The 25811-nt window shown below is 35.0% G+C and overlaps 3 protein-coding genes across 4 annotated transcripts; 2 read left to right on the top strand and 1 right to left on the bottom strand.

Annotated features, from left to right (window-relative positions):
• Positions 1-513: 513 nt before the first annotated feature.
• Positions 514-13210, bottom strand: LOC105155722 (villin-4). The gene is made up of 24 exons (XM_011071643.3): positions 12475-13210; positions 10833-10933; positions 10503-10602; positions 9101-9169; positions 8786-9022; positions 8520-8697; positions 8303-8435; positions 7603-7765; positions 7364-7511; positions 7121-7221; positions 6126-6281; positions 5240-5308; positions 5071-5139; positions 4815-4952; positions 3670-3798; positions 3279-3426; positions 3146-3156; positions 2649-2789; positions 2133-2258; positions 1992-2051; positions 1523-1847; positions 1231-1436; positions 972-1151; positions 514-885 (listed from the first exon to the last, which is right to left on the bottom strand). The coding sequence occupies exons 2-23, from the start codon at positions 10886-10888 to the stop codon at positions 1038-1040; spliced, it is 2877 nt and encodes a 958-aa protein (XP_011069945.1). The 5' UTR covers positions 10889-10933; positions 12475-13210; the 3' UTR covers positions 514-885; positions 972-1037.
• Positions 13211-16024: 2814 nt separating this feature from the next.
• On the top strand, positions 16025-20135 carry LOC105155723 (GTP-binding protein Obg/CgtA). 2 transcript variants are annotated; one of them, XM_011071645.3, is made up of 6 exons: positions 16025-16261; positions 17453-17630; positions 17809-17909; positions 18392-18474; positions 18609-18671; positions 18776-20135. In XM_011071645.3, the coding sequence occupies exons 2-6, from the start codon at positions 17536-17538 to the stop codon at positions 19967-19969; spliced, it is 1536 nt and encodes a 511-aa protein (XP_011069947.1). In that variant the 5' UTR covers positions 16025-16261; positions 17453-17535; the 3' UTR covers positions 19970-20135. The 2 variants fall into 2 exon arrangements, with proteins under 2 accessions (XP_011069947.1, XP_011069946.1); XM_011071644.3 differs by having other exon boundaries at positions 16027-16261; positions 17801-17909.
• Positions 20136-20705: 570 nt separating this feature from the next.
• Positions 20706-23604, top strand: LOC105155726 (F-box family protein). Its single transcript, XM_011071646.3, has 6 exons — positions 20706-21037; positions 21556-21729; positions 22258-22420; positions 22517-22657; positions 22882-23023; positions 23368-23604. The coding sequence occupies exons 1-5, from the start codon at positions 20748-20750 to the stop codon at positions 22885-22887; spliced, it is 774 nt and encodes a 257-aa protein (XP_011069948.1). The 5' UTR covers positions 20706-20747; the 3' UTR covers positions 22888-23023; positions 23368-23604.
• Positions 23605-25811: the final 2207 nt, after the last annotated feature.

Genomic DNA, 25811 nt, shown 5'->3' on the forward strand with positions numbered 1-25811 from the left:
TTAAATAATATTGGCAAGATCTAAACCATTCATTTATATAAGATAAAATCAAACGATGTCAAAATAAGGATAGAAATATTATTTTATAACAGTAAATTAAAAAAAAAAAAATAGGAGCGTGTAATATACTTGAGATATAGAAGGGGTGTTTTGCTATATATTTAAAATTACAGATGAGGGTTTTTGCTGTTTTATTTTTCACAGAAATGTACTTTACACAATTTTAAAAATACAGGGTGCTAAATTGCATTTTACCCAAAACAGAACAACTGAAATAGATAGACCTTAAATAGAGTAAAAAATGTGTTTAGGCACCAGAATGCACTAGGACACAAGTCGGACGATTAGGTTGCTAGCTCCAAACCATTTGACTAACGGCTACATGCCACTCACATGTGATATTTGTCAATTTTTTAATATTTGAATTGACATCTCCTTAAAACTCAAAGCCAAGAGTGCAACTTTTTACCTTTTATTAAAAATTCATTTCTTTCGACTTATACATTCTTGAAATTTTACAATTAATAAGATTAATGTATTTATTAGCCAGTGGAATAATGAGTCAACTGGTTTAACGTTCCTGTACACTTTCCATCCTTGCACTACCAATGCGTCCTAGAATCACGGCATTCTAAGACTCTGCTGAACCATTGCCGGAAACAAATGAAACTGCACTGAAAGGTAAACAAAAAATTCAAGCAAATGAATATCTAGAAACTACCTTAGAGAAACAAAAATCAAGAACTTGCTATAAGCTTCAAGACATTAGACGCTCATCTCCAGTTCGTCAGCTGGTACGGAGAAAAGCATCGTGTGAGCTGACGCAGCTAAAAAATGCACTGATACTGTCCCTCAGCTGGACAATTTTCTGAATTTGTTTCTTTGCTGTATGAGAAAAGGCATATTTGATTCGTTCTTGAGATGAAGTTATCGAATTTGGAAAATATAGCACGTGAAAAAGAGTCTATTACCAGTCGTGCTCTCTTATCTGCAACGTATGCCGGTGGAAGCTGAGAGAGTTAGAAGCCTTGCTAGGACTAGAACAATTGAAGTGTCACCTTAAGCTTGTTCTGTTTCCATTTAGGCAGCTTGTTGAAGGCACTTTTAGCCATCCCGAATTTCTCCTTGAACTCTTCCGAGGACAAGTAAGTCTGCGGAAAAGCATAACGAAATCTTAGACGAGATATCATACGTTAAACAATTAGGGAAAAAGTTTGTCTGACTGCATACCTCTCTCTTAGTCACATCAATATCTTCAACTGGATTATCCGATACCGTTGTAAGACGCTCATATGGGTATATTGGAAGCCCTTCGTCGTCCTCAGGTTCATCCTCCTTTACATCTTCTTGTATGGTTTCTGGCTTGGGTTTCAAGTGTTCCACTGAGTTTTCCCTGGAATTCCCTTCGGATCTTGGTTTGGATACCTCGCCGCTCGCTTTGACATTAGCAAAAGCAAATCAAATTAAAACCTCCAAGAATGGTCAATTGGTGGACTGTGAAAAACTTAAAAAGTTGTCATACTTTTAAGAGAATGAGGAATAATGAATTTCCGAGGAGACCCTTTTTTTTCAAAACCTGCACTTAATGCTGCTATAGCTGCTGATCTTGAAGACTGGTTATCTGATTCCGGGACAACTGATTTTGGGAAAATCTTTCTCACCATTGGAGGAGGAGTCGACAAATTTCTTGTGTTGGGATTCTCAAAAGTGGATGCTAGAGCATTGAACGCAGGTGACCTGCCTCTTACACGAACTCTGTCTGGGCTAAAAGACACGCTTCTGGAACGCTGTGGTTTTTCTGGTGCGGACGACCTTGCACCAAATACAGGTATTCTCCTTCTTGGTTTCTACATTGCAACACGTACGTAAGAACGAAAAAAAGAAGAAACAAGAAAAGCGGCACAATGTGAGGAAGAAAATTCTACTCATGAAGACATAGACCATATGCTGAGATAACAGGTAAAGGAGCAAACAAGAGAGCAGAAACTTACATCCAACACTGGAGTTCCTTTTAGAATAGCAAGTTTTCTTTGGAAAGAGTTACCGTGCATCTGCAACAATAAAAGTAATCAAGGTATATTACAAAGCCATAATTTCAAGAAGTGTGTCAGACGTATAAAGATAGGATTTACAGCAGATTTTTTGGGGTCCCAAGTGAAAAAATGAGTGAAAAATGCTGGCTCGCTTCCTTCCATAACGATATATAATGGAGCTTGAGGAGATAAATTCTCATGAAGAAAATCACGCTCCATAAATTTCTGTTGGAAGCAATTGAAAGATAGAAAGATAGTCAGAATAAATTATCAATAATGAACCAGCAGAGTTGCAAGAGCTAAAGTCTGAGAAAAAAAAATGAAGGTATGTAGTCGAAGAGGATTGATAAGATGGCTAAATTATTTTGAATATGTTAAACCGAGTTATCCCACTCCCTAAGCCACCATAATATTACCCAAAGCCAAACACATCACACCCTCAGGATTAGTATTCTGACTGCTTTAAACGCCACAGGCCGTGATCAGATACCATTGATGTTGAGAACTTCAATAATAAGCATGATGTAGATCAATCTTCACTAGGTACCAGACCATAGTTCGTCTATAGCAGTATAAGTTTAATAATGATCAAAACGTAATCAAGTTACAGCATACCTCCCCCAAACTTAAAGCATTCATCTTATTCTTGGATTCAACCTGTTGCCCAACCCAGACATAAATATCTGAGCGACAATCAAGAATGAAGATATCTTCAGTCATTAGATCATCCTGGCTGAAATTGTATACCTCTGTTGCCTGCAATAGAAGTTAATCTCAAATTCTTAGAGGATAATCTATGCTATCTCTATGTAGAAGAGAGAGAGAGAGAGAGAGAGAGAGAGAGAGAGAGGGAGGGAGGGAGGGAGAGTCAGCTAAGAACAGAAACAGAATACAGGTCACGTATATTACCGGTATATTTTGCAGGCAAACATTGACATCATGCTATAGGTTCTGAAATACTACACTTAATTGCCAAAAAAAGCCTTTTTCTTTCTTGGACACTCAACTCTAAGAGATAAGGGATGATAGAAGAGGCACAATGAAAAAACTGAGAACACTGATAAAAAATTACTGTTTTTTCCCCAGATAACAGTGCAATATGAGAGACACACCTTCAGATCTCCTGAAACCCAGCATCACATTCAGTCATAGTCATGCAAAGAATGATTAAAGAAACAAGTTAATTGAATTCATCTATGCATAAAAAAAATTTAAAAGAACGGAAAATCGACAACGACCCTATACCCTTGGATAAAGTGCATGAAAACAGATGAGGATCACTTTCAGCTACTCTTGCAATTTTCTGGCTTGGGTATTCAGTTTTTTCACCCAATAACTCCCAAAATTGATCGGATTCTGAACCTTCTTTGTGAACTCTACACTGCATGTTCGGCTGCAAAATACAAAGCGCAACAAGGACAAGTTATGTAAACTCAACAGAGAATATCCACCAACAGAATACTTAACACGTCTTCCGTACTTCAAGTTTTTCCCTCACTTATGATTAAGATATCATCCCATCTTCATCCCAAATTATGAGATATGCTTGATGAGATATAGTATGTTGCCCATTGAAGATTTGGAAAAAATCTTGATACTAAAATCTTGTAAAGGGAAACATGCTTAACAAGTAGACCTTTATAACATCCAGCTGCCTCTCAGCAAGCTCCTGGTCGTCAGATGTTGTCAGATTTCCAGACCAGGTAAATATAGAGGATCCACTGTGTAGAATGTAACAGTAGGAAGAATTCAATGATGATGCCACCTGAATCAATTAATAACAAATTCAAAATCCTATAAGAATAGCACAGGAAGATTAAAAAAGAGTTTATAAAGTGATCCATGCATATAGCTGAAACCATAATACGCCATTAGAATGAACTTGTACCTCATTCAGGAAATAAATATCATGGATGGGCCAACAAATGTGGCTGTTGGCAAAAATTGCTTAAATTTTTTTGGCATGACATCAATAAAGTTGTTTCCATTGTAACAAAATCAGCATTGTCAGGAACTATCTTCAAATGATAAATTCATAAGGAAAAGAGTTGACTCATGTCACTGATGGTACACATTCTTCTAGAAACTCTTCATGCAGGTTCACTATTTCTTTTTTCCTCTTTTTCCATCTAAGATTCAAGTCCAATATAGAAAAGCTAAGTGCTCTTATCTGAGTAACCACAATGTTTGTTTATACAAACACTTCTAAAGATGCCATTTCCCAAAACTAAGATATGGACAATGATATACAAAAACTTTGACTAGCCAGTTGGTGCAAGAAACTGAAGGAATTCTAAAAAACCAGTTTATCTCAATACAATGTGAATAGCATATTGTGGGCATCTATTTCTTTCTTACTATACTATCTATCTCTTAGAGTACTATCCAGTGTAGCAATGGAGCAAGTGCCCCTCAACCTGAGTTCAAATTTCTATATTTCAAGGATGCATGTTTTAAGCTTTAAAGGATACCTACCGTCGTTGTAAACATGCCAGTCAATTTCGCCATACGATTGAAATTAACTGATGTCTAATTGCACAGGCTTGAGCCAAACATACCATGCAAGCCAGCAAGAGGCATTTCGAGAACCTAAATCTGATTATTTGTATGGATGAGAATATAACTTTCCACATGGATAGCAATATGATTTTTGAAAACTCGAAAAAGTGATAGACCAGGATTACAAGAGAAACAAAGACATGAGCGAGATACTAGTGCCACGAACCAGTTTCCAGAAGCTTATAGAACATGGTGATAAAAGAATTAGGACAGGAGACTTACAGGTTCAACTTGAATTGATTGCATATTCTCGGGTCCACTCCCTTGAACTCGAAATAATGCAAGTCCATCCTCCGAATATGTATCATCTGGAAGTTCTTTCTCGGCTATGTAATTCTTGTATCCCTTACTCAGGCCGCCCTGGGGATGTGCAGATAAAGTTATATTGTGCCCAATATTAGAAACAAATGATATATCAAATTAGTTAGAAGAAAGGAATAGAAATTCAAAACATGTTTATATTTGTTTCTTTCCAAACCTTAAAGACAATGGAGCTCTGGAAAATGGCGAAGAACATGACTGGTTCATGGTCTTGGTAAATGCGAGCCTGGAAGTGCATAAAAAGTGAACTGTTAATATATACAGAAAACCATAAGTTCGCATTAACAAGTGAGATCACAGTAAAAGTAATCAAGAAGGTAATGTGCCTGAGTGGGTATGAACTTCATTGCCTCGACCATCTTGCTAGCGTGTCCACTTGCTGCTACTCTGTCTTCCTATAGAGCATGAATAGCATGATCAATAATTCCATCAGTAAATTTGTGATCCTCAATGAATGATACTAATGGAAAATGCATGGATAAAGAATTGTTACTCAAGACAATCATGAAAGACATTTTATACATTGTCTTCTTGACCGGAATAACAACTATCAATGTTAAATATGTAAATGTTGCTACAACAACCATTTAGCATATTTTATTCAATGATTTTGTAACAAATTTTCATCATTAAAAGGTGACAGAAAATTTTTACTAGACTAACTTTTAAAGAAAATACAAATCCCAAAGCCAGCTTACATGCTTTCCCTAATTTATTTTTAATAATTCTGCATTAGGATAAGTTTATGTATTTTTAATGTGTATCAATTCAAAAATCTCCTCAGGTAGGCTGCACAAGCATTGAAGTAGTTCGTCCAAGCTCCCGCTCTTAATAAATATGACAATTACACATTTTCTCACCTGTTTGTGTTTCTTGGACCATTTTAAGTGGATATTATAGGATGACACAACATTGTTGTTTCTCTTCAGAAAGCATGTCCACTTGTCATATCTTATTAATTGTTGATGTTTAGAGTTGCGAAAGAAGGTATCTCCAGTTTAAATTTTTAAATTTCACTAGATCACTTTTATCATTGCAATTTCAGAATCAGCTAATTGTATAGAACAATTATTTGTCTAACCTTTTGTGGACTTGGACTTTCCATGTGGATAAACATACTAAAACTAGGCAAAATTTTCTTACTAATAGTTAAAATGATAAATTTTGTAATGCTAAAGTACGAACAATCAAGGCAATAATTGAAATCTTCACCTCGACGCTTTGCTTTCCAAACCATGTCCCTATGAGATATTCTTCTTTTTGTTCCCCAGAATAAGAATATTGAAAGATATAGCAATCCCCACTGTAAAACTTTGACTGATCAGAAGCTTCAAGAAGAGTCTTCTCTTGACCATCCACACGCCAAACCTGGCGCACATAAGCAGAAATTTAATAAATCAGTACATGTAGCAGACCAATAAAGGCAATTGCAGTTCATAGGATTAGTTCAATACCTAAGAGAAAGCATTATCAACAAAAGAGAGACGCATTTCTTGTTCTAGTAATAGAATTGTATTCATTCTAGAATGTTTTAAGATTTTCTGGGCAACATTTGAGAGATCTCTCAGACTATTGCAAATAAAAAATACAAAATCCTGAAGACAACTATATACCCTCTTATGTTTCTTGAGCTTCTCAATACAAGTTAGCCATATACTGTAAGTTTTTCCTTCACATTCCAGTCAATTCTCCAAGGCTTTATGGAATACTCTATTCACCTCCAAAATATTACATTTTTAATCTCTTTGTCATTCTCTAGTTTGTTGCTCTCTATAACCGATCTTCTCCCGATGCTCACTTCGTTTGTATAACTGATCTTGGTAAAGTCCTGAAGATGTCTTCCTATAAATTGTACCCGTCCTGCTGATGCAAGATCCCATTATTTGCTTCTAGGTGCAACTTACCCAGTGATGGGGGCTGTTGCCAGGAGCAAGCTAAGGAGTAAGGATACTATTAACATCTAACCGCACACAGGTTTAGGACTATACTGGAGCGAATTATTACAATAGTTGTTGAAAGAGCTCCGTGACTTTCTCTGTTTAACAGAAGAATTTAACTTTATGCACCATCTATTCTAAAGAATTCATGACCAGAACCTTCTTTTCCATGACGATATTAATATCAGAATATGAGAACATAAAAAAGAAAAATATAGATTCTAATTTGACAATATACTCAGCATGAAGCACCATAGCTTTTTGCAATACCTGTAAATCGCCTGTGCAGTCTATATGGAGTTCAGGTTCTCCTTTGGGAGATTCTGTTTTCACAAGACCCTTCACATTAACTCCTTGGCGCTTTAGAAGTGCTAGAGCATAAAAAAGAGCGACTGTAAGAACTTAACAGATACTGAGAGTTCTGTGGTTAATCTTCAAAATATACAACTGTAAATGTATTGTAATGAATCCATGGTTGGAAGCTGGGATAAATCGACCATATATATTACCAACCTGCAACCCTCCCTCTACCCTCCTCAGACCCAGTCACACTGGTTGATTGGGGCCAGGAATCAAACTTCGAGCGGAACATCACTGTCTCATAACCCTCCATCACACGGATTACATGAGATGTAGATCTATCAGGGCCACGAAGTAGCTCCTGTCAAATGAGAACAAGCATTTAGTTACTGGAAAAGATAAAACTTGAAAATCCAGATGGGAAACCTAAGTAGCTAAGAATCAAAAATTACATCAGCTGTGCGGCTTGCAGCTTTCTTTTCGTCAAGAGAAGTATTTTTGCCCATCCAAACAAAGACTTCCATCCCGCAATCAAGAATATAACATTTACTTGTGTCTAATAACTCCCTTGTCAAAGAATCAGCCTCGACAGGTACTGCCTCTCCCTTCTCAACACTTGAACATTAAAATTTAGCTGTCAGCCCTAACGTGTCAAAGTTTATGGTGAACCCATCATAGATCATTGTAATCATGCATTCCTATATGATAGTTTGAAAACAAAATTAAGCAAATGACCTTTTACTTTATTGGGTTGAAATAGAATGTGCAATGCTAATCCATCACATATCAATAGATGCACCCAAGGTCTCTACCGCACAATCCAAGAAAAAAATAACAGTAATATTTTGAAGTATTCTGAAACATGTATGCTGAAGACCAAAGACTTGTAAAGTGATAAGAGGATGAGTAAACATATCAATATGTTTGGTGCACGATTAGATTGAACCTTCATAGTTGAAAAATACTTTATCAGCACCAGAAACACACAAACTATGAACTCCTCATCCATTCAGTTGGAATTTGTTCCTCCCATAAACATCAAGGATATCACATGCAGTTAAAAGACAAGATAACAAGTAATCCATAGTATTGAGCATGCGATGCATGTGAAAGAGACCAACCGAAGCAATATGAATGGAAGAATTTAAATACCAGAAAAGCTTAGACGAAATAAGATCAGCACTCATGGGTTCATCAGTGTTTGTTTTTTTTGGAAGTGGAGCAAAGCCACCAAAGAAAACCCAAAATTCTCCAGTCTCAGCCTCAGCCATTAATCTTCCATCCTCTGCAGTCAAAAGAAAAGGAAGCCGTGATGCAAACATCACTCAGTAACTAACATCCAAAGGGATGCAAGTAGTAGATTGGTTACCAACAGCTGCTATTTCACATTTTCCATCATGATAGGTATCTTTAATGTACTGAACAACTTCCAAAGCTTTAGCCCTCTCTTGAATGGAAGAGTTGGAACCATTGAATTGAAAAATTTTAGACTTTGTATCTAGAATAAAGACGTCATCATGGTTTAGAGAGGATCGAGCAAATGTCACCTGTCCAGCCATAAGCGGGATGTTATGGTAAGCGATCTATATTTGGATCATGAATCATCAGAAGTGTAGGAGGAACATCAAAACTTGCCTCCTTCACATGAATTACATGCTTTCCTTTACATACATACAAGCGGGTCTGGTGCTCCTCAGCCTCAGCATGTTTGAAGCCCGAGGCAACTCCGCCTTCTTGAGGTATTATACATGGCTTAAAATAAGAAAGAAACTTCTCAGTTTCATGGCCTTGAACTTCACGATATTGAACAGCACGCCCGCCAAGTACTGCATCTAGTTCAACTGTTTTGATGGCTGCCGTGCCGGCTTCATCCTATGCAGAACATTATACACATAATCAGGTAATAATTAGTTTAGAAGGGGTTAAACATCATAGATAGAAGAGATTTACCTGACTGGTGTCTTTGCCTAACCAATAATGAATATCATGACGGAGGGCACCACTCTTCAGTGCAGTTGTCTGCAAAAAGGACACTGAGATTACATTGAACCACATTCCTATAAGATAATAATCTGTAATAACAAGCATAAGACATTTGCAAAAACTCAAGGCACTCAGAGGAATAGCATAAGAGGTCAGTGACATCCCTATTTCCTGATTTTACTACTAGAAATGCTAGCTTAGGCAGGTAAGATCAGTCTGAAATATCCTGGAAATGTTTCTTGGGTTAGGAGTCAATAGTGTACCCGCCAAATCATGAGCGGTGCACCCTAGAGTTCACCCGCTAATATCATTCACTCTTACTTTCTCACTGGCAGCAAAATTATACTCATTGTCACCCTAATGTATTGAATGAATAGCATCTCTTATATTTGAAACCATGCAGATAAGTATAAGCAAAAGATCAGAGGGACAAAACAATTTGAAAATTAGCGTTTTATGGTGGGAGAATGGTCACAGGAAAGTTTAATGAAAAGTAAAATTTTACTTAAGGCCGTCTACAAGACCTGATACCTATGGTTTTACTCTAAAAAATGGCCTCTTGCTGTACGGACGTTGGATAAGGCTTGATTGCTTATCATGCCCTCGGGGGATGATAGCATAAACCAGCCCTATTCTAAATTTTATCTAACCGGGTAAAAACTCAAATAAAATATTAATTTATCGTATCCCACACTTTATCCAATTGGATCTGTCAACCATTTATCGCTTAATCTGTTAGGTTAGGAGTGTCTCAGTATCGAAGTGTAATAGAAATTAACTAAAAGGGACCACTAGCACCATTTAAACCAATTGGACAAAGAACTATATTTTATATGCTTCAAAGCAATTGCTTTCAAGTATAATATTTAATTTTACCCATGGACAAACCAGAGCGCGAACCAACTTTTACTATAGCACTTGTGACAGATGCATTGCAAAATGATGGATAAGCAAAGGCATTAACAGTATCCAGAAGATATAGCTGATAGGATTAAAGATTTCATGCAGAATGCTAATAAGAGGCTCAAATCAATAATCTTGACATCTCTGCCTATCCTTCAAGTACAATGTTTATGGTCGTTGCAAAAGTGCAAATTTGACATCATCACAAGAACCTGAATTCAAACACTGGTAAAACAGAATGTGGAAGGATTAAGGAAAAATATAAACAAATCAAGCATCCAAGAATCTCTATGCATGGGACATTTTAAATTTCTTCAGAGCAGAAGGCGAAGAAGAACGAAAAGACAAAAGTTATGCAGATGGACATGCGCTGATACAGACATTGAGATCAGTTCAACAATTGTAAGTTCAATGTGCACTATAGGCGCAAAAAGATTTCTCTAAACCAGAAAAACCCAAAACGTACCTTAAGAATCACATAAGAATCTCCAGTGAAGAACTTTCCATGCAAGTCTTTTGGGACTGCAACCGGCTGAAAATTTTCAATCCGCCATATCTCAATGCCACTACACTAAGTCAAGGAAGCAAATGTGTAGAGGCATGACAGCTGAAGCATAACTTCAGAACAACTGCAGTCTCTAGTGCAATTGCAATTTAAACGTCTATTCAATATGCTCTACATAAGTTCTTCTAAAAACTCAATTCGTAAACAGTAATGAGCAAAATCAAACAAATGTTTTAGTTGCAACTTTCATAATGATATGAAGGAAAGTTTAACATATTAAAATGAGGATACGCCTTCTGTCCTGCCCCTTGGAATGCTGGTTCCAAATTTCTTGCTGAAACAGACATAGTATTTCTCAAATATCTCTAGAACTGTCTTGTCCAGAAGTTGACCTGAAACAACAATGGGAAAAATTAAAAAAGTCATTAACTCAACAGGGGTGATTCTGCTCCACCCACTCATTACTGAAAAGAAAAGACAAACCTGGAAAAATCAAATTACCATTAATTTTGGTATCAAATATAGGAGGCAAGACAGTGAGTCATCTAAAAAAATGATGTCACTAATATAACAGTAAACTTACTAATGAGCAGCCCAACGCACGAAATTAAAATAGATAAACAAAACAATGGAAGAGAGTGAGAAATCTCAAACATGAATAAGTAGGGCCTTGCAAGGGAAAATGTTACTTGATAGATCTCAGTTTGTCAGCAAATGGTCAATATTCTTCGGTTATTATCCATACAGGTACGCTCTTAGCAATTATAAACCACGTAGCCATTGTCCTCTTATCAAAGCACATTTCTTCAGTCCAAGGCCATTTCCTACCATCTAAAATATTTGGTGCACCGAAAGTGGTATCACTACTTTGTGATAACTTTCCGAGCTCATACTAAAGCAAACATGAAAACAAAAATAAGGGTCACTTTCAACAGTGAATGCATCATAAGTATGTTGAAACAAACAGTCTAACAAAAAGACTCAATTGCTTTACATTTTTCTCCACACTGCAAGCCTTCGGGACAAAAGGGTGGAAATAACAACATTTTTTACAACACATGCTTCTCCCTGTTAAACATTCCAATTCTATCCAGGTTTGAGCTTCTGACTCTTCCTGTCATATGGAATTCAGTACCATGTTATAAATGAAACTCAACAATAACCATCACACTGGCATCCTTTATTTCTCCAGGCAAAGGCTCTACTTCTAATGTTGTTTTTGCAGGTATGCCCCTTAAATTCTGTATATAACATGCTAAAAAGTGATCTAATTTGGTATGAACATGACCTGCAGGAACTAACCGCTTAAATCAACATCTCTCTGTAAAGACCTGGCGAATAACAACCGAAATAGCTTTAGATCCATTTTTTATCAAGATAGGTAGGTACAACAGATCTGCTCAATACTGAACTCCTCTTTTCATTTTAAAGGTGGAGAAATTGAATCCATAAAGGAACACATTGCAGTCCACAAATTAGTGGACAACCCTCAAGAAAATCTCTCTTCTCTGTCTCACATGCACCAGTCCAGATCTGATGGATACATGGATCTGCTCACTCTTTCTGTCCTTAATTTCTTGGGGTCATATATCATGACACCCTCTCATTTTCAAGGCAAGAACTCTCAGTGCCAAAAGGGACATGGTCATTCTCAATATTCAAACATAAGAAACCCCTCAAATTACAGTTCCAACAAACATGGACATGTCCAAATGAAAAATGGTAGCTTACATGATCATCAAGTTTCAACTTTGATGGTTAAACCACATCAACTAGCCACACAGAGACAAATACCCCCACACAACATAGCATTTGGGCATCCTAATACATAATACACAATCAATCTGATATTAATATCTATAAAACAAGGTCTATAAAAATTACAAACAGAAGTACAGGAATTTAAACAGCGGAATGCTGTTGTGCCAATTACCTTATATTTCACGATGAATAACAAAAAGCCCTCAAGCCCACGTGAAAATGCATCAAACAGATCCAATATAATCACTCAACTAAGTCTAATGAACCAAAACAGAACCGCCAAGATTCAAGAAAATAAAAAGGTGGGAAGAGAAGAAAAACGGATACAGAATTTTCTGACAAGAAAAGAGAGGGAAAAAGAGGAAAGTACGTTGTGATGGAGAACTGGAGGGACTGATGATCAGTCTTGCCTGAAGGCAAACCTATCATTAACACAGCTTTTAAAAAATGAACTGTAAAGATCCATTACAGACCATAGAACAAACAGAGAAATCAATCCCATTAACGAAAAACAAAAGAGAAATCAAGTCAAGGGATCATGTTAAAATCAATCAATGCCTATTGGTATGGATACAGCCACCTTTTCCGAGTGGTCTCAAACACAGTAAAGATAAAAACAAAAATAGAGAAACGGAACGAGAGTGGGAGAAAGAAGAGGGTAAAGAAGAGTTGATGAAATTTTGTGTGAGTTGATCTGGTGGGAAGAGAATGCTGTTTGGAGTAAATTCCATTGTTATGGTGGGCAATGGAGCTGAACTCCGAAGATTGGGGAGCGGCCATGATTCATGCATCGCCATAGAGGTGAAAAAGGGGTTCTCTTGCATTGCGTCGCTCGCTGGCTGCCCTGTGATGCGATGCGAGTCACTCTATCACAGCATGTGGAAGTAGATGCTTTCTTCTGCGCAGTATTTTCAGTCGTTAGATGATCTTCCATAATATTCATTTTGTTTATTTTCTTTTATAATTTATTCATAGTAAAAATCATATTCCACATGCACGGTAAGAAAACAGCTCGACAACTCCGAAATTTTGATATTAATCAACATTAAATTGATTAATAAGTAAAATTCTTGCCATATTCATCGTTAATTTACATTATTTAATATAACAATTTTACTTATGATTGAATTTAGCAATAAATTATTTAAAATATATATTAAATCATCGAGACCAACAACAAATTCAACAAAAATTTTAGTTCCTAATTAACTCAGAATTGATTTTAAAATTAAATTTTTTCGTAACTAAAAGGGCCATTACCGACGCAATAATAGCGTGTAATTTTATCTATAAAAATGAACTTAACCATACAGGATAAATGGTAAGATTGAGAACTCATAATTGAAAATTTATGTATTAGAATTTCATGAGATGTGGAAATGAATATCTGGTTTATAGTAGTTTCTTATTCTTTTGTTCTTTTTAAATGTATTATTATTTAATTCATAATATATTTAAAGGATAAATACATTTTCATTTTCCAAGGTTTGGTATAATTACTTGTAAATTCCTTATAATTTAAAAAATTATATCTAGTATTTTTGCTTTTGTCTAATAAAACTCCATTCGTTAGTCAAAATTTAGTGAATTTGTTGATATTAACAAAAAAATTAAATGAAAATTGATACTTACACTTAATTAACTTATTTATGACTTATTACAGGTCAATTTTTTTTTCGAACTAAACTACCCTTAAAACGATGAAGATATAATGCATTAACACGTGAAAATGTATTTGGGTAATTTGGTCATAAAAAATTTATTTTACATGCAATAAGTCAGTAATAAGTCAATCATGGCTTAATATATATTTTTTTAATTTTTTTTAATATCAGCAATTCAGTGAACTTTTACTAATAGAGAGACTTAATTGTTAGACATAAGCAAACCTCAGGTTTACTACATATAATTTTTCAAACTAAAAGGAGATTACATGTAACTAAATTAAATTTCATGGGAGAATAATATAATTATCTCTATATTAATCAATGGAAAAAATGCAATTCACCCCCGGTGTTATAAAAAATATAGCAAAATCCCCCAAGTTTACCGGTGCACTACACGCACATCATGTGCTTCTGAACATAATTTTATCAATAAAAATATTATTATATATATATATTTAATTTAATATATTTATATATTATATATTTATTTAGTTATATAAAAATAATATATATATATATATATATATATCATTTCTTCCTTCTAGTCACCGGACCATCGCCTCCTCTGCCGCCACCATCTCTCTCTCCTAGTAAAAAATAATAAAATATATTTAAAAAATTTAATATATAAATATTAAAATATATTAAAAATAATATAATTATCTAAGATAGGAACGATATTTTTATACAGCAAGTAAATTAAATATTACATTTATTAATCTTAAAGTAAAATGTTATGCTAAGAATGGGTTATTAATTTTTTTATTAAAAAAATATATTAATATAGATTTTTTAAATATATTAATAATAATCCTCAATTAAAAAATTATTACTTTTTAAATGAAAAGCCCAAGTCGCAATTTGTAATTGCAATTTGGTGCCGAGTTGCAATTACAAATTGCGACTTGGGCAATTTTTCATTTTTTTTGTTTAATCAAATTTTGTATAATTAATATATAATTTCGTTTAATTATATATAATTAATATATTAAAATTCAAAAAATTATAATATTAAAATTATATTAATTTAAAAAATTACAATTAAGTGTACAAATGTAATAATGTATATTTTTTTTGTACAATTGTAAAAAATACAATGAAATATACAATTATTCTTGACAATCCGATATCAGCACATCTGATTGTGTAGAAGAATTTCTTTGTTGGGATTGTTTAGATGAAAGGATTCGAATGACAGTGGTCTCAATCCGTAATTTGTCCTGATGGCGGAGAAACGACGGCAAACAACTTCAATGCAAATATTGACGGCGGAAATACTTTAAATTTTCAGATCTCAATAAATACTTGATGAAAATTGAGCAAGAATGGTCTCTTTGGAATCATCTGGACGAGAGGATCCGAAAGGCGGTGGTCTCAGACCGTGATTCATTCCAACGGCGGAGAAACAACGGCAAACAACTTTGCGCAGATTTTTGAAGATATGAAGATTTTTCCTTCGGAAATTTGTGCAGAAGTTGTTTGCAGCTGTTTCTCCGCCGTCAGAATGAATCATAGTCTGAGACCACCGTGCCGTTTGAATCATCTCGTCCAAACGATTCCAATGAGACCAGTCTTGCTCAATTTTATCAAGTATTTGTTGAAATTTGAAAATTTGAATATTTCTACCGTCAACGTTTGCGCTGAAATTGTTTGTGGTCGTTTCTCCGCCGTCAGGACGAATCACGTCCTAAGACCATTGCTGCTTGAATCCTCTCATCCTGACGATTTCAACGAAACCAAGTTTACTCATTTTCGTCAATATTTCACAGAGATTCGAATAATTAAATTTTTCACAATATTTTTTTTTATTTCAGCTAAAATTCTTAGCATGATTTGTTTTTAATTAAATTAACTACTTTTTTTTTATTAAATTAACTAGTGACCGCGTGGCTTATTTTATTATTATTTTTTTTATTTTTAATATATCACCACGGTTTATTACTGCGGTAATATAATTTTTTTTTTTAAAATCAAAATTATGACACTGCGTTTACAAGACGCGGGCTATTTAGATTTTTATAACTTTTCCAATAACATCAATTCTCTAATATTTTTTTTTCGTATTTTTTAAATAATTTCACCCTAAGAATAGGTGAAGCCCAAAGTGTATCTTACCCTTTAAAATAAGCCCAAACCTTCGACGCCTGAACTCCGTCGACCGTTGAACCCAACACCATTGATTCCGTCAAGAAGCTGCAGCATCGCCTGAGAGCTGAAGCCTTTTCCAGTACAAGCCTTTGGCTGATGCCTGGCGACCCACCGTTAAGCTCCAAGTGATTCTTTTGTTTAACTGTAAGTATTGAGTTTTCCTTTATCTTCTCTTGGTCTTCCGGCAGCTTACTGGTTATTCTGTTCAACATGACTGACTCTCCGGGCCTGATAATATAGAGTTGGAAGTTGAGGGGTGAACGCTGTCCCTGCTGTTTGATGCATGTTAACTGTTCGATGGAATGTGTGAATGCCATTGATGTACTATTCATTGATGTCAAGTGTTAATGAGTTAAGCTGTATGTATTCAGGATTACTGCTTGTATTGAGAAATACTCACCGAACTACTGGATATGAAATTGAGGGACTATTTCTTCAGGCCATGTTTTTGTAAAGCGTTTCTCTAACTTTTGTCTTCACACCCGGTGACAGAATTCTCGTATTTGTATGGTCGTTGGTCTATATGGTTGATTGCATATACCTTTTGTATCAGTTTAAGATCCAAGTGAATGGAACTCTCTCTATTAGATGGGGTATGATGTGTGTCCTCATGTTATACATGTCGAGTTAACGTAACTTGTAGATGCATCGTCAATCAAGGGATGCTACCGATTTCATATCAACAAGCTACAGCTTTGTGAAAATATACGTTTTTAAATTATACTGCCTAAAGTAAATTGAAGACACACTCGTTTGTGTTAGAGGGAATAATGTAAAATTGTGGGGGATGATGTCATTTTCTTATGTTAGAGTTGGAGGTTATGCATTTGACATGTGGTAGAAAAGGTCAAATTTTTTTAAGTACAAAACTCAAATGAAAATATAAGGCTTAGTATGTCCGAGACCTATTCCACACCTTGTCTGGTTCTGCATTTGGTTTTCAGAATAGTTATCTATTCGTCAGTTGACATGACTGCATTTACAAAGCATGCATTTATATTACTTGTCTCTTTTCATGTCAAGGTGATACAAGGATCCTAAAAATGATTCATCCTTTTTCCTTGGAGATATGTTGCTTCTACCTTTGCTTTCTAAAAATCCTACTACAACATGTTTGCATCCCCTTTTTCCCACCTTGTAGTTTCAGACAATGTACTACAATGAACTTGCTAATACAACTCAAGCTATAAGTTGGTAACTTGTGAGGCCTGTGGCATATGTTACTTAAGCAGACTTTGCCTTTGAACTAGAGGGTTGAATGGAATATCATTTCTGTCAAATTACTTGGCATGTGGAAACTTGATATCTACTGATACACATGTCCCTTTGCTCCAGAACGCAAAAGATCGGGAACTTCTGAATGACGAGATATTGAAAAGGGATGTGGTTAAGGAGCAGAAATACTGTGAAATGCTTTGATGCTGTTACAAAATTCTCAAGTTCGCAATGGCTTTCTCCATCCTGCTCGTATACAGACATTTCTTACAAGAAACGAAAAATGGCACCATTGCAGGTAACTAGGTTAATTCTTTCTCACTTCTCTGTGTATGCATGGTGTGGTCTCACATACATCTGAAATCACCTCGAGACGCTACTAACTTCCAGTGTTTCCTCTTTACATAACTAATTTTTTTAATTCACTATTTAGTCTTTATTTAGACTCTTGCCTCTGTTCTGATGTAGGAGCGCAGGATGATAGATCGATTCAGGCTATGGGCTAAAGGAGGTGATGGAGGAAATGGTTGTTCCAGCTTTCATCGCAGCCGTCATGACCGCCGTGGTAGACCTGATGGTAGGTCCTTATTCTCCTGGAGTTGCAGTGATGAAATTTTCACTACTGTTATGTTTTTCATCTACTTGACAGTTGTTTCTTTAACCTGTTGGAATCACCCTTTGTTCTTTCTGCTCGAGCGCCCAATCACTTTAAATAATAAAATGAAAATGAGTAAGAGTGTAGTCATTTTTCTTTCTTTGAACTTGAGTATATGAAGGTTTGGTATTATAGATACAGTGAGATTGTTGCAGACTGCAGGAAGATTGATATTTAAAAGGACAGGCTAGATTACCCTTTTTTTTTTTTTTTAACATAATACACCTTTTCTGTTGCTTCAGATTGAGCTCACCAACCTTTCTTATAGTCTCTGGAATAATAAACCAAACCAGTTATTGGTTTTATTCACCTTTACTTGAATCAAGTAGCAGATGAGTATTATTTTTATTTGCTACACAGTCCTTACATGTCACCTCCTTAATTTGATTTGTGGCATATTACAGGTGGGAATGGTGGAAGAGGTGGTGATGTGATCCTAGAATGTTCCACATCAGTTTGGGACTTCAGCAGTGTGCAACACCATGTTGTGGGTTACCCTTTCTCTGATTCTCCTTTGATATTTTATGTCCCTGCTTGTTTTCATCTTTGAGGATAGCATATGTCAGTGTATTGCACTTGTGCTGCATAAAAGCTTCCAACTAACAGTTATGAGATTGCCAGAATGCAAAGAGAGGAGGGCATGGGGCTCCCAAGAACATGATAGGAAGCAGAGGAGCTGACAAGGTTTTACTTTAGTTCATATGAGCGCATCTTGTCAGATTTCAGCTTCAGTCTCTCTCTAGTGTATAATTAGTTTTGAGTGACTGATGAACATGTTTATATGATAGGTTGTTTTAGTACCTGTTGGTACTGTTATTCATCTTCTAGAAGGTGAACTTCCCTCTTCAGTTGAGACAAAGTCTTCTGTGCCCTTGGATCCTTGGGACATTCCTGGTACACTTGATTGTGGTTCTCCCGAATCTTCTCAACAATCTCCTGCTGCCAGAAGTGGGAAGATGGAGAAGACAGAAATTTGTGGTGAATACCCTGCTCCTTCAAGTAAAGAAACCTTAAAAGCACCAGCTCCTGCTTCACAGTTTGAAGTTTCTCCTCGATCTTCTAGAAATAAATCCCAAAATGAACCAAAAGCTCATTGCTTTCACAAGGCACAAGGCTATAGCGAGTGGGAGGATTTGGACGACCAGATGAGTATGTCTGGACCAGAGTGTGAGGAAGATTTGGAAGATACTGAGCAAATACAATACAATTTTGCTGAATTAACAGAGCCTGGCCAACGAATAACTGTTGCTCAAGGAGGTGATGGTGGCTTGGGCAACTTACATACTGCAAAAGGTTCTAAGATTTGCGGAGATACTGACTCAAATGTAGAAGTTTCTGATGATGACGATCATGCAGCACTTAATGTCGGCTTACCTGGTTCTGAGGCCGTTCTATTACTGGAACTCAAGAGTATTGCTGATGTGGGCCTTGTGGGGATGCCAAATGCTGGTAAAAGCACACTTCTTGGCGCATTATCAAGGGCTAAACCTGTAGTTGGCCATTATGCCTTCACTACTTTAAGGCCTAATCTCGGGAACTTAAATTATGACGATATTTCCATTACTGTGGCCGACATCCCAGGGCTTATAAGGGGAGCACATGAAAATCGAGGCCTAGGACATGCTTTTTTGCGTCACATTGAACGAACGAAGGTCTTGGCTTATGTTGTAGATTTAGCTGCAGCAATAGATGGTAGAAAGGGTATACCCCCTTGGGAACAACTGAAAGATTTGATGTTGGAGCTAGAGTTCTATCGCTTGGGCCTCTCTGACCGGCCATCATTAGTGGTGGCAAACAAAATTGATGAGACAGGGGCAGAAGAAGTGTATGAAGAATTAAGACAAAGGGTACCTGGTGCCCCTATTTTCCCAGTTTGTGCTGTTCTGGGAGAAGGAATACCAGAGCTAAAAGCTGGTCTCAAGATGCTTGTGAATGGAGAAGAGTCATCAAAACTAAAATTGGATAGTCTTGTGCTTGATTAGGCTATTTTGGATTTAATAGATGGCAGCAGACTTGCCTAGTTCCCTTTCCTCTATAATTATTTTAAATTAATAAGAGAATAATAGTTAGATAATTTTTAGGTGGTGTTTTTTCTTGCCAATCTATCGATAGATCACTAGTAATATATATTGTTTGGTTTTGTTTTCATTCTTAATTTTCAATTTTAGTATTTTCAAGTGGTGTTCTGTCTGGATTAGGATACTTTGCGATTTTTTTTTTGTTTTTTTACAAAAACACGTTATATTTTATAATATGTTTTTATATAGAAAGACGTGACGAAATTTATGTTTCTCCTACAAAGACAAGTTCAAACAAACATGACCTCACAATTTACAATAATTTAAAATTAAAAATGACCTTTTGGAAATGAAAACAAACGAGGAGTTAATTAAATTTTCATTAAGACAATTTACACTAGAAAAAATTTCTTGGTAATTCACTAAATATTGAGTAAATTTTTATTGATTTTTACAAAATTTAAAATACGTTGATTCCCAAAAAATAAAATTATATTTTTTAAGGAAATAAAATTATTAAAAAAATGAATTAGATGAAAAAATTGTATCTGTGTAAAATGTAAATGAAAGAGCCCAATTTAGATACTGGGCCGCAGCCTGAGAGAGAAATCACAATATTCAATTTCACACAGCCCAATATGTGCCGTGGCCTCGGCCCACATCTGGAGAGCCCAATGAATGCCTTCTATTGCAGCTGGGATAGAGAGACTTCAATTATCGGAGCTACAAGAGGTAGAACAGAATGTCGGTGCTTCCGGACGAGCTGTGGACGAGAATAATGGAACTCGGAATTCAGACCAAAACGCTAGATCACAAGAACCTTTGCTGCCTCTCCATCGCCTGCCGCCGCCTCCACCGTCTTGCCGCCGACGATTCTCTTTGGTCGCGTCTTCTTCTGTCCGATTTTCCGTCGTCGGCAAGGGATTTGAATTTTTTAAAGAATAATTATAATAGCACTAGTACCATTAGAGATAATAATTTTACCTCGTCTTCAGCTGCAAATGTCAATTTTAAAAGCCTCTACAGAATCAGGTAATTTGGTTCTCTTTTCGCCTGTATTTCTTTGGTAATTGTATTGTTAGAATTAGGTTCAAGGGTAAAACTATGAGGTTCATCTGTTTCTTTGGTAATTGTATTGTTAGAATTAGGTTCAAGGGTAAAACTATGAGGTTCATCTGTTTGTGGGCTTTATGTTTTTTGGAATTGAAAAAGCTGGTAGGAGATTTATTTCTTCCCTTGTTGCCCGCTAAGCGTGGATGAGTAGTAAAATTGCTGAGGTTCTTCTTTTGAAATGATGATGCTTGTGATTGTGTGATGTCTGAATTTATCTCTGTTATGCATACCAGTTCCTGATTGAATGTTTGAGGAAATAACTCAAACTGACTGGAAAGATTATATTCGCAGTAATTGATGAAAACTAGCAATTATTTGGTAATTCCATAAAAAGGGATTCTTCTGTGCCTGTTAATGCGAAAAGTATGACCTTTTATTGGTTCTATAACTGAAAGGGTTAAATAAGATGAACTGAACCGTTTCCAAAAATATGACAGGTATGAGAAGGACAGAGAACAAAAGCGGCTAGCTCATAGGAGAGTTGTTCTACGAATTGAGAGTGAAATAGCTGAGCGTCTGAGGAAAATTCAGGAGATAGAGCTTCAGACCTCAGTGGAGAAAGAGAAAATGAATACCTCAGTTGCTGAGTTGCTGAATATTCACAAGGTCAGGTAATGAAGCTTTGTGTTGAGTTGTTTACTAGCTTGTAGCATGCATTATCTGTTTTGTGTTTTTTTGAAATGCTATTTGTGATGTCTAGTAGAGCTGTTTGAGTTTCATGTTGCTGACAAGAACAGAATGATGCAGTATTGTTATTATTTGTATGATATTTCTCCCCAATGTTTTGAGAAGTGGGGGAGTATTTGCTGCGAAGTACTCGGAAACAAAGTTGTTTTGGTGCATGTATGCAATTTAATTTGGAGTTTATGTAAGAAGGTTTGATCATGAAGTTGGAATTCCTGGAGAATATGTTAACTGACTCAAGTAGTTTTCTGTATTCAAAACAAGGTTGCAATACCAAATGCTGCACCATACTTGCATTTGATTTGCTTTTAGCTCTAGTTAGCATATTGCATTTTGGTTTGATTTTCTTTTATCTGTAAACTTCTGCTCTTTTTCCTTTAAACTATTGTAAAATGTAATTATCCTTTTTCATTGATGTTCACCTGCTAGTGATTTTATACTTGTGATGCTGTCAGGCAAGCTTCTGTTGCATTGAACGTTTGGCAGCCAGAGATTATCCGGGGCAGACAAAGACAGATGATTCAGCAAAGCAATGTGCCTGTTGACTTTCGGATCAGTGCTCTTGAGATGGAGATTAGCCTTTGCAAACAACAGATTGCAGGGTTTGATAAAGCACTTGTGAGACCATATATGAATTTACTTATAATATGTTCTCCAAATACATTAGTTTACTGTTTTCAGAATATCTAAGTGTTGCTTTGTGTTCAATTGCAGCGAGTAGAAAAAAGAAGGCTTGATGAAGCTAAGGAACAGCTGGCATCGGTGAAATATCATCCGTTGCAAGATTTTAGTAGCACTAGTTGCCAGCCGAATGAGTGCAGGAATAGAAGTAAAAAGCTGAAACATACGTCAACAGTAAGCTCAAACTGTTTCTTGAAATTTTAGTCTCTATTGTAAAGCAATCTTTTCTATTCTTTGAGTTTATTGATGAAATTGTGCATATACTTCGAATATTTTCTAGAGATCTTTTTGTCACTTGAATCCATAGTTCCATACTCACCGTAATTTAATATTGTAATGGAGCTATTCTGCTACCTTTTGTACGTTAATGATTTTAGTGCTTGATTTTATCGACACAGATGTAAAGATGATGAAACATATGTGATTATGGGAATTTTAAGCATCTGGACGTTTTGAGGGAAAGATCTGGGGACAGTCCCTGAGCATAGAAGTCGGAGCAAAATTTAGTGAAGCAGTTTTTTGACATATTCGTGAGTTCAGGTAATAAGAGTTCTTGGATTCAATGAGGGACACCTCAAACGTGTTGGTTGAGTATCTGTCTTTGCTCTGAGTTTGAACTTCCATTTAAAAAGTCATAATGCCTCTTCCTTTACTCTCGCAACAAGATTTCTCATTCTGCGGGAAATAGTGGAATATCAGTTTCTGGGTTGAGTTCCTCTGGATTCTGAATGTAGTTGCCAGATCATCAGTGGAGTATTTTGCATGTGACTTGAATTGTCTTTTTGTATCTTGGCCGGATTTTGTTTTTAGTCATAAAAACCAGCTCTTTGCCCTATGAATTAAGGTATGGACTTCTGTCATTCATTCGCCACTTATCCTCTCAGGCAATTGCTATATACTGAATTGAGCTGGGCAGCGCGAGAGTACTTCTGGCAGACGGACTCAGATGTTCAGCTATGCAATGTGCCATTACTTGGTTTGTGATCCCTGCTCAGATTATGTGTATATGCTCGTGTGTTCGGATACATCAGTTGTACCACATTATATACTGCCATATGGACTAATTGAAACATTTTCATTTTGTTAAATACATATTAGAGTGATTGGGATGTTCTGCAGAATATTTATGGTCATTTCTTAGTGGAGATATAGGGTGAAGAAGGATTGTTCCTGGCGAAAGTTAGCTGGCTGCATCTCACATTTCCTAGATTTTAAGCTCAGTGATGGCTACCCAAATGAACCCAGTATTAGTTACATGCGTTCTTCTAAAGTCGGGTCTATTTACCAGTAGTTCCCAAATGTGGACTGTTAATTAGGCCTGTTAATGGGCGGGTGGGTGTTTGATCTACCCGGCCTCGAATTTGGACCCTACAAATATCCATCCTAATTTTTTCATACCCTATAAATATAGTATCCTTTGAGATACCCATAGAGGGTCTTATTCAAATTATATCAAAAGAGTTGGGTAGAGGTTGGGTTTTACGTATTTGAGATTCATTTATTTTTTTCCTTTTACAATATGTTTAAAAAATAAAAGTTCTCGAGTTTTAAATTTACATTTAAGTCAAATAACGTATGTTGTGAAATTAACTTATTGATGGATTTTTATGACTTGTTAGTCGATAAAATAATGTTAATTATTTAAATTTTGGTAGGTGCAAATTGATTATCATTGAAATTCAAAGAATGAATTTGATTCCCAAATGACGGAGTGATATTAACAAAATTCTAAATAAGAATCTTAAACTTATTTAAAATAAAAGATTCGATAATATTAATTAATTTTTCAAATTGAGACAAGTTAAAAATAAAAATGAAAATGTAAAAGTTGGAGATTATGTATATTATATTTAGCTTTCATTTAGATCTCTTACGCATTATTTGAATTTTGCATTTACATTCAATTTTGTTTTGATAAATTTTAACAATTTGAGTTTAAATAAATTTTATTTATTTCATATTACTCAAATTAACTCAATTATTTTTCTCCATATTCTTTTATTTTTTAAATGTCAAGTTAAGTTTTGTTTCATTTGAAAATAAAATTAAATTGAGTAATTATTAAATTAATATGAAAAATTTTAGCATATTTCATCAAAGGTTTGCATAATTTGTTTTTTCTTTTGTTTTTTTAACTCACGTATGTACCCACTCACTCACACATATTGCCGATAGATTTTGAACCCAATATCTCCACAATGAAATGTTAATTCTCAAATCATTGGTGTGTCTCCTAGAAGACAAAATTTTTATAATTTAATATAAATAAAATATGTAAATCAATGATTATATACTGTTATTTTTTAAATATTAAAAAAATTTAGTCGATTGATTTATTAAAAAAATAATTTGTAGTTAATGGATACCTAAATATATTTGGGCTTTAAATACTAAAATTGATGGCTATTTTGGGGTATTAAGTCATCATCCATTCTCATAAATATTTTAGGATAATAGATCGTACTGCCATTCATTTATCATTGAACAACTAGTTGGTAGCCGTGCCAGAATTGTATTCTAAAAATTAAATCAAATAATAAGTAATTCATATTTTAATATAAAAACAGTTTGATAATGATTACTTTTATATTCAAAATAGAGGAATTCACAAAGTATAAAATATACAAGTATATCTTTTTATTTTGAATTTTTAAATAAATATAAAGAATAATCTACTTATCTAAATTTAAATCGGATATAAAAATAATTCAAATGATAAAATAAAATTGACAGACACTATTCGAATATGGGACTCAAAGCAATCAAGATTATTTTTTGAGAAAATAAATAAATAAATAAAACTTTAGGTAATTCAAACTTTAAATGCCACGATGATTGACGTTAATATGAAATGATAAAAAAATTCAAGATCTAAAATTAAAAGAATCAATAATTTATTTTACATTTGACATCTTAAATTATACTACTAACTAATTTATCTTAGAAATCTTGACTATAATGCTAAATACTCATATATACACATTTAAATTAAATAAAAATGAAAAATATTCACTTAAATGGCAAAATAAAATTCGTATATAGAGCGTGTCCAAGTACACCAATACACTCTACTTATTTAAATAGCCTCAATGTTTAATTGCATATATGTTATTATATAGATTAGAGCAAGACTGACTTTGAAACATGTCATGAGGTTGTTGGTATTCAGTCAGAGTCGAGCTCAAAATATTCTGTTCATAATAAGCTCATGATTTGAGCTGTTTTCATTTTTATTTAGTTAGTATATATCTTTTTACTTTTATAATTTATATATATTTAACTTCATATTTGATACTGTATCAATTCTATATTTAAATTAATCAATATC

Source organism: Sesamum indicum, linkage group LG2 (genome assembly GCF_026168435.1).
Source record: "Sesamum indicum cultivar Baizhima isolate 11 linkage group LG2, ASM2616843v1, whole genome shotgun sequence".
Classification (NCBI taxonomy): Eukaryota; Viridiplantae; Streptophyta; class Magnoliopsida; order Lamiales; family Pedaliaceae; genus Sesamum; species Sesamum indicum.

Coding starts and splice junctions, on each gene's coding strand:
- LOC105155722 (XM_011071643.3), bottom strand. CDS start 10,888: ATGTCTGTTTCAGCAAGAAATTTGGAACCAGCATTCCAAGGGGCAGGA. Junction 8,698..8,785: donor ATGTAATTCATGTGAAGGAG/GCAAGTTTTGAT, acceptor ATGGCTGGACAG/GTGACATTTGCTCGATCCTC. Junction 1,152..1,230: donor TTGATGTGACTAAGAGAGAG/GTATGCAGTCAG, acceptor GCTTTTCCGCAG/ACTTACTTGTCCTCGGAAGA.
- LOC105155723 (XM_011071644.3), top strand. CDS start 17,499: ATGTGGTTAAGGAGCAGAAATACTGTGAAATGCTTTGATGCTGTTACA. Junction 17,631..17,800: donor GAAAAATGGCACCATTGCAG/GTAACTAGGTTA, acceptor GTTCTGATGTAG/GAGCGCAGGATGATAGATCG. Junction 18,672..18,775: donor GAAGCAGAGGAGCTGACAAG/GTTTTACTTTAG, acceptor TTTATATGATAG/GTTGTTTTAGTACCTGTTGG.
- LOC105155726 (XM_011071646.3), top strand. CDS start 20,748: ATGTCGGTGCTTCCGGACGAGCTGTGGACGAGAATAATGGAACTCGGA. Junction 21,038..21,555: donor AAAAGCCTCTACAGAATCAG/GTAATTTGGTTC, acceptor AAAATATGACAG/GTATGAGAAGGACAGAGAAC. Junction 21,730..22,257: donor CTGAATATTCACAAGGTCAG/GTAATGAAGCTT, acceptor TGATGCTGTCAG/GCAAGCTTCTGTTGCATTGA.